Source organism: Lichenostomus cassidix, chromosome Z, assembly GCF_008360975.1.
Source record: "Lichenostomus cassidix isolate B80296 chromosome Z, HeHo_3.0, whole genome shotgun sequence".
Lineage (NCBI taxonomy): Eukaryota > Metazoa > Chordata > Aves > Passeriformes > Meliphagidae > Lichenostomus > Lichenostomus cassidix.
This window is the reverse complement of record NC_139511.1, coordinates 4,820,641-4,828,978: the sequence shown is the minus strand read 5'-3', so window position 1 is coordinate 4,828,978 and position 8,338 is coordinate 4,820,641. Positions and strand designations below refer to the sequence as shown.

At 61.7% G+C, this 8,338-nt stretch overlaps 1 protein-coding gene across 1 annotated transcript; it reads left to right on the top strand.

The window, feature by feature from the left end:
* Nucleotides 1–2,418: 2,418 nt before the first annotated feature.
* LOC146424265 (M-phase inducer phosphatase 2-like) lies at nucleotides 2,419–6,449 on the top strand. The gene is made up of 12 exons (XM_085042811.1): nucleotides 2,419–2,516; nucleotides 2,773–2,894; nucleotides 3,265–3,371; nucleotides 3,448–3,567; nucleotides 3,827–3,925; nucleotides 4,136–4,309; nucleotides 4,431–4,526; nucleotides 4,891–4,953; nucleotides 5,061–5,159; nucleotides 5,621–5,754; nucleotides 5,868–5,979; nucleotides 6,255–6,449. The coding sequence occupies exons 1-12, from the start codon at nucleotides 2,419–2,421 to the stop codon at nucleotides 6,387–6,389; spliced, it is 1,359 nt and encodes a 452-aa protein (XP_084898937.1). The 3' UTR covers nucleotides 6,390–6,449.
* Nucleotides 6,450–8,338: the final 1,889 nt, after the last annotated feature.

Below are 8,338 nucleotides of genomic sequence, written 5' to 3'. Positions count from 1 at the left end.
GGTACTCACTGTTTCTTCCATGTAATTCCACGTCATCCTTGCTAAGGCAGGGTGTGCTCTGGTGGTGCATGTCGTGCCAGTTTCAGTCACATCATTGGGGTACATTTTACCATGTCAGGGCTCCTAATTGTTTGGTCATGGGAGAATATGATCTCTACCACTGCCAGTTCTCTCAGGCATTGAATCACTTGCTCCATGGCCTTCCAGAGGTTTAGCTGCAGCTGGAGATGTTCTCAGCACAGCCATCTTTCCTTCATGCTGCTTAAAAGCTGTGTCCACAGGCTGAGAGCTTCAGGGCCCTTGTCATCCCTTGGTCAATACTTAAATCAAGGGACAGGTACCCCAAATGTCTTGCTTCAGTGCCATCCAGAATTGTGCCATTACCTGCAGCATCCCAGATTCGGACCATACAATTTAATAGAGTTTCATCAGGCTGTAGGGTGAAATCTTTAGTCAAGGTATGAAGGCTTTCTATGGACAGGACAGGAATCTATTGTATTCCAATGATTTCTGGCTCAGATTCCTGCGCTAGCTGTGAAGATCCTGGCTGCCCATCACCACCCACTGGGTGAATAGATTTAGTTTTATACTTCCTTTTCTGAACAGGGGCAATTGTTACTGGTTTCAGCTCGCCACCTGTTTTAGCTCCAGCTGCAGTGATTGGGGTGTCTGCTGACTTATTCTCTTGCCCCTCTGGCTGTATCTTCTGCCCTACAGTATCTAGCAGTGAATGGTGAATGTTGGCCTGGGCCCAGCACATTGCAACGAGCTTCTTTCCATTTGAGTTGTTACTGCAATTTTTCTTCAGACACTTCCCCACTTTGGCTAGATTCTGAATTTCTTCAGTAGGGAAGTTCCAAGCTACTGGGTCAGAAAATTGATTCAGGGTCTTGCCTAGGTCGCCTCATACTCCATACCACTTAGAATTTTCCACAACTGGGGCAGGTATCTGGGCAATCCCTCTGGAAATCTCAGCTCTTATTTTAGACAAGCTGGTCACTGCATAGAGGAGCCCTGCTTGATAACATAACTAGAAGTTGTTTTCTTTGACATCCGGGGGAAACTAAACATTTGGAAAAGCTGATGTGCCAGATCTGAAGGGGAAGAAGGAGATGAAGGGCTGGGAATTATCATGCCCTGCATTTCCCCGAACTGGGGGTAATTGCTAATACATCCTGTGTTTTTACCCTAACTGGGCGTAATTGTTATTACATCCCAAAAGAAAACTACCAAGGCCAGAATGCCAATTACCACTCACAAGAGCAAAACAAAGGACAGCACAAAATGGAAAAACTGAAGACCTTTGTCAGAAATCACCCGCAATTTTATTCTCGGTCAAATTCCCATTTCGGCCCTTCAAATGTTTTAAGGCAGCAGTCAGCAATACTTGAATAGTGTAAAATGTCAGAGGCATGAGTGATGCACAGCTTTGTCAGAATTCCTGGCTGACACAGAAGCATCTCTACACATAACAAACAGATGGATATTACCGTGAGCAGGAGGAAGTGGTGCTTTCTGCGGGGTCTTGTCAGAGCTGCTGGCGCTCGGCAGAGGAACGGGGCGCCTTCCCTTCCCAACCCTGTGAAATGCCTTTGGAGTCCTTGGGGTGCTGTGATCTCCAGCCACAGGGAGCAAAGAGAGACACAGCAAACACTCCATTCTGATTTTCCCCCACACTCTTCACCTCTGGTAAAATTCCATCTGTTTTAACACATTCGTGAGGAAACCGAGGCAGGCTGGAGCCACGGAGGAAATAAACACCAGGGATTCCAAGATTTCAGCCTCGCTCTCCTCACACGGGATGCAGCACTCAGCGGCACGGCTGGGCTGGCAAGGCGCTGTCAGGCCATCAGTCGGTCCCCCGCCGCTGGGACAGGAGGGCCACCAGCGCTGCCCGAGTGTCGCTGCAGGGAGGAGCTCCCGCCCTGAGGGGCCGTGAGGGGACCGGCCTGGCCCCGCCCCTTCCCCTGGCCCCGCCCATCCAGCCTGGCCCCGCCCCTTCTCGCCTGGCCCCGCCCCTTCTCGCCGTGCCACCCAAACCGCCCCGAGGCTGCGGCTCCGCCCCCGAGCGCCGCCGACACCTCTCATTGGCTGCCGGCGTCCCCTCGCGCCCAACGCCACCTCCCCTTGCCTCGAGCCGTCGCCTCGTGCCCAACGCGCTCTCTCTCCCATTGGCTGCACCTGCCGCTGTTGTTGTTATTGCTGTTAGAGTAAACAGCAGCGGGCGGCTGGCGCCTGTCACCTGTCGCGTCGGTCACCTCTGCCAGCCTCTGCCAGCCTCTGCCAGCCTCTGCCAGACTCTGCGAGCCCTTCTTTTCTCCTCCTACCCCTTGCCACCTCTTGCCACCTGTCCCCTGTCCCCTGTCTCCGGACACTTGCCGGAGCTCGATCGTCGCTCGCTCGGTCCCTGCCCGGACCATGTCACTGTGCGGCGGCCGCGGGCTGCCCGCGCTGCTGGCCATCTCGCCGCTGCCCTCGCCAGGCACGGCCCCGCTGACGCCGCTGGCGCTGGACAGGTGAGGGGGTGGCCGGGGGCCGGAGGGCTGCGGGAGCTTTGGCCACCCGCCCCACGCGGGACTCGCCCCACGGGACACGGCTGCCCCTTTGCGCGGCTCGGGGCTCGGCGCTGGGGCTCGGACGTGCCTTTGCAAAGGGGGCTCGGACGCTTTTGGGATGCCCTCCTTCGGCTCGTGCCCCCCGCCCCAGGGCCAGGGGAACGAGGGGCCAGGGACAGCCGGGCCACTGACACATGCCCGTCCCGACCGCCCGCAGGCACAGCCCCAAGAGGCGCTACAGGGGGCTGCCCATCCCGCTGCTGTGGGACACGCCGTCCCCGGAGCCGGTGGCCTCGCACTGTCGCCGGGACTCCATCTCCTCGCAGCCCACGCGTGCAGGTGAGGGATGGCGCTGCTCCGCCCCACAACCGTCGCCAACCGCCCCTTGGCGGGCCTGGCGTCGTGCAGGGAGTGCCGGACAGCGGGCAGGGATGTGGCGGGGGGCTTGGCCGAGGGGCTGGCGAGGGGCTGGAGGTGGGGGAGCCTGTGCGGGAGCGATGGGCGGGAGCCCAAAACCGCACTCGCCGGGGCTCAGCCAGGAGCCGCTCCGGCGGGGACCCTGCTCGGCGTGACACGCGACATTCCATGGGGACCGGTGCTGCCAGCGGCGGCGCCACCCTCCTGCTGGGGGACAGGAGCCCATCCTGCCCAGGGCCCTGCCAGGAGCCCGATCCCCACCCCGGCCTAGCGCTGCCCCTTGTTCCCGCAGGGTCGCGGCCGGACTGCCCTGTCCTGAAGGGCATCTCGCAGCTCCAGCTGCGCAGCGGCACAGGGCGGCGACGCCCCAGGGAGCCCGAGGGTGATGATGATGATGAGGTGAGTGGGGCAGCGCGACCTCGAGGGGCAGGGCGGGGGCAGAGCGGTGCTGACGCCGTGTCCTCCCCCGCTGCAGGAGGGCTTTGTCCCCAGGAAGCTGCAGCGGCTGGGCCAGCGGAGCCCACTGCCCGCCGGCCACGGAGCTGCCGAGAGGGACCCCCTTGCCGAGAGCCCCCGGCGCACATCAGAGCTGCTGGTGAGAGAGGCTGCAGGGCTCGGGAGGGCACCGGGGATGGCTGATGCTGGGGCTGCACACACGGCAGCTGCCGCTGCAGCCTTGCCGGCTGTGCCTGTGGGACATGGATGGGCTTGGGGCTCACGGGGACAGCCCGTCTCCAAAGCTGGGAGGCACTGGGACGTGGATGGAGCTTGGCTATGGGATCCACCTGTGCCTGGGGTGGCAAGGAGGTGGCAGGACTTGTCCCCTTCACAATCTGCTCTGCCTCTCCCCCAAGTGCCCCCAGCTGCCGCCCCGACAGAGTGATGCCGCTGTGGCCCAGCGGACGGAGGAGCTGGTGAGCACGCCAGTGACGAGCAAGGAGGAGGCAAAGCTGGTACGTGGCAGCCTTTGGCGGTGGCCCACAGAGCCCCACAATGGGAAGTCTGAGGCCGGAGCTCTCTGGGCTGGGGGCTGGTTGATGAGCAAGAGCAGCCCAGGGGCCGTGGGCTTGTCTCGGGCCAGGGCAGGGAGAGCCTTGCCCGCGGCCCTGCTGGTGCTGGGGACTCGCCAGAGGCGCAGCCAGCAGCACGGGCTCTCCCCACAGCGTCCGGGGAAGCGCAGCCGCTGCCGGCAGCTCTTCCGCTCGCCCTCGGTGGCTGGCAGCGGCCCCAGGCCCGTCCTGAAGCGGCGACAGCCCTCGCACAGGGACAGCCCCGGCAAGGCCAAGCGGCAGAGGACGGCGGGCGGCAGCCCTGGCCAGGAGACGTCAGCGGAGCCGGTGGGTGACGGGCAAGGCGAGGGCCGAGAGCCAGCCTGGCTGCGCCAGCACTGCGCCGCGCCCCGGCTCTGCCAGCAAGCCTGCTGACGTCGGGGGCTGTCTGTGCTTGGTGCCTCGGCAGGGAGCGTGGCTGGAGCCTCGCAGCTGTGCCCAGCCCGAGGAGATGGAGAAGCTGCCGGCCAGCGATGAGCGGGAGCTCACTGGGGACTTCTCCAAGGTAGGGCCACGAGGATGGGGCAGCTCTGGGGGTGCCGCCCCCGTTATTGTGAAACAGGGACCGTGGTCAGAGCCCCGCAGCCCTGCCAGAGCCCAAAGGCAGCTGGTGGCCCTTGCCTGGGGCTTCGGGGCCTCGGGGCTGCGACTTGGCAGCCTGCAGCCCCTGCAGGGGATGAAGAGCCCCATCACAGCTCTTTTGCTCCAAGCCCGTGCTAGGGCCACGTGTCCCCTGCGCAGATTGTCCCCTCCCTCCCGCAGAAAGGTGAAGAGCAGGCCTCTGGGGTGGCTTCGGGGCTGGGGGGACAGGTGTTAGCCCCGGCAGGTGTCCCTGGGTCGGGTACGAGCCCAGAGCCTGTCTCCTGCAGGCTCACCTCCTGCCGACGGTGGACGGCAAGGACCCGAGCCTCAAGTACATCTCCCCTGCCACGGTAAGGGGGCTGCAGCCCCTCCCCAGCCCCACCGAGGGGCTCCCTGCCTGCTGTCCCCCTGCCTGTCCCCCTGTGTCCCCTCCCTCGGTGACAAGCTCTCCCGGCAGCTGGCAGCGGTGCTGACGGGGCGCTTCAGCAGCTCCATCGAGAGAAGCATCGTCGTGGACTGCCGCTACCCCTACGAGTACGAGGGGGGCCACGTCAAGGTCAGAACCCCGCTGGGGCCGGCAGGCAGGAGGGTGTTCGGAGCCCAGCCACCCTCAGAGGTGCTGAGCCCACCACGAGGGGCTGAGAGCACAGGGATTCAGGATCCCCCCGGGTTTGTTCAGTAGCCGCTGAGAGATTCAGCAGCCCCTCCAAACATACTGAGCCACCACCACAGATGTGACAAACAGCCCCCCAGAGGTACTCTGAGCCCCCAGAGGGGTTGAGCGGCTCCCCACGAAGGGTGCTGAGCCGCCCAGGGGGATGGAGGAGCCCCGTGAGAAGCGCCAAGGCACACCTCCCGGGTAAAGCTAGGTCCCCAGCCGAGAAGAGGAGGCTGATGATGGCTCGCTAGTCTGGGAGATGGTGCTGCTGGAGGAGGCAGTGGGACAGCGTGCTTGGGTCCCTGCAGCAAATGCAGTGGGAGGCAGAGGGCAAACAGGAGCGTGCTGTGCCTCGGCAGGGTGCTGTGAACCTGCCGCTGCAGCACGAAGTGGAGGCATTCCTGCTGGAGCAGCCCGTGGTGGCCCCGGCCGGCGGCAAGAGGGTGATCATCATCTTCCACTGCGAGTTCTCTCTCGAGCGGGGGCCCAAAATGTGAGTGAGTGAGGGATGGCACGGGGGGCACACTGGGCTGTGCCAGCCGCCCAGGCACGGCCGGATGGCGGCACGGGGCTGATGCCGTGGCCTTTGCCCGTGGCCTTTGCCAGGTGCAAGTTCGTGCGGGAGAAGGATCGCTCCTGCCACGAGTACCCGCAGCTGCAGCAGCCCGAGCTGTACGTGTTGAAGGGCGGCTACCGGGAGTTCTTCTTCCAGTTCCCGGTGAGTCCCCGGCCCGCGTCCCCTCGGGGCCAGGGGGTCCGTGCCGGGAGGGCAAGGAGCGGCGGGGCCCGGGGCGGTGGCGAGGGGCAGCTGTGGCTCTGAGCATCCTCACAGCTGCCGTGGCAGGGAGGGAGGGAGGCAGGGAGGGGATCTGCGGGGCTCTCGGGGGCTGCGCCGATCGGGAGGTTGTTCCGGGGGCGCTGCGTTTGTCCCGGGCTGGGGGCGGGCCGGGGGCTGCTCTGTGCTGCGGGGGCTGACGGGGCCGTGGCTTGCAGGGCCACTGCGAGCCCCGGGGCTATCGGCCCATGCACCACCCGGCGTTCAAGGAGGAGCTGCGCAAGTTCCGCGGGCGCTGCTGGCTCGGCGAGCGCGGCCGGCGGGAGCTCTTCAGCCGCGGGAGGCACCTGTGAGCGCTCGGGGGTCCCGCAGCCCCGCCGGGGGAACGCTGCAGCTGCGAGCGGGTGAAGGCTTCTCTCGGCGGCATCGGATGCGCCTCGGCTCGCTCTGCTTTGTTAGGATAGTTTTGGGGTGGTGTTAAATTTAATTTAGTGTTAAGACCGGTTTTACACTTTTTCCTTGTTATATATATAGTTGTGTTGGTTCATGGTTAGAAATACTGTTGTGCTTGTTCATGGTTATAAATATTTTTGTGTTTGTTCATTGTTATAAATATTTTGGTGTTTGTTTATTGTTAGGATTGCTAGTTCCACATTCTGCCAATAAACTCCTATTGAAGGAGAACAAACGCTGCTCCTGAGCTCTCACTGCCCACCGCAGGGCTCTGCAGGGATGGGTGCCCCTGATCCCGGGCTGGGGGCACGGGCAGGCTTGGCTGGAGGCGTCTGGGGGCTTGGGGACAGCGAGAGATGGGGCGATGGCTTCCCTGTGGGACGTGGTGGCTTCCCCAGGAACAGGGTGGCTTAGGTAGCAAGCGTTGGCCCCTTGGCTGCTGTTCCTGCACGGTGGGGTGGCAGTGCAGGATGGTCCTGGACACCCCCTGGCAAGGGACCTCCTTTCCAGGGCATGCTGGGCTTGGCAGGACTCCTGGGACACTTGGGTTAGGGACTTTCTTCCCCTTTCCCTGGGACTCCTACAGGCATGTTATCCCTCATTTTAGGGGGCACTTCTGGCCTTTGCAGGACCCCAGGGTAGTGAGAATCCTATTTTGGGTGACTGGGCTCAGTGGGACCCTGAAGGGATGGCTGTTCTTAACACGAGGGTGCCCCAATCTCTCCCTGGCCAGTGGCCTCCCAGTGCCTTCTGCTTCAGTCACTCCTTGGTCGCCTGTCCTCCCTCTCCATTTCCCCAGATTCCTGAGGCGCTCATGTCACTCCAGGGCTCCCCAGGGGGCTTTTCCATGTGATCCCCAGAGACCCTTTCCCCGGCTGGCTGACCTTGGCCTGCTTCTTGCTGTTGGGCATTCCTTGTCTTTGCTTTGGTTTGAGCCCCACAGGAGAATCCATCCATGGCCAAAATCCTCCTGACTCCCCTTCTGCATCTCCTCAGCCCCCACCCATGTCCTGCTCTAGCCCAAGCTGCTGCCAACAGGTTCCATAATATCTCAGTTTTTGAGACAAAATTTCATGAGTAAACGCTCTGGAATGAGTGCTTCCTCCTACAGGAAGGGGCTTCCCCCTTTCTTGCCAGTGAGAGAAATTAACAAAAGAAGGTGAAGGTGGGAAAGTACCAAACTATTTTTTAACGCAGAACAGAACTGGGAAAACAAAGAACACTGGAGAAAGGATGCCCACATGGAACCCAGAACTCATATCTCTAATCTTGGGGAAGGGAAAGGAGAAGGGGACGGGGAAGGGGAAGGGGAAGGGGAAGGGGAAGGGGAAGGGGAAGGGGAAGGGGAAGGGGAAGGAGTGTACACAGCAGCCTGGGGAGGGGCAGATGGAGAAAATACCTGTTGACTCTTGGACGCCAGTCCTCCTCCTCACAGGAGGTGAAACTAGTGGATTCCTGTGTACCTTCGCACCTTCACTCACTGGTGTGGCCTTCCTTGGGGTTCAAACTGGCCAGGGCCACCCTGCAGGCTTCCTGGGCTGGAGAGAAGGGAAGAAAGTTAGGGAGGCTAGGGGGAGGAAAGAAAAGGAAAACATAACCTTTTTCTAAGCTAGCAGGAACAAGAAATAAAAGCACCAAGACAGCAGTGCAATGTTGCTGGTGCACTCCCTCCTGAAGCCCAGCGGAGAGCCCTCTGCAGCCAGGGCTGTTGGACTGAGCTGCACCTGGGGTCCCATGGCTCCAGCCTTGACCCCCGGGTCCATCTTATAGATACAGAAGGCATGGGCATTAAGCAGACAGTTAAGGAGTAAAGCAGCTTCATAACGTCACCCCAGGACATTCTACCCCT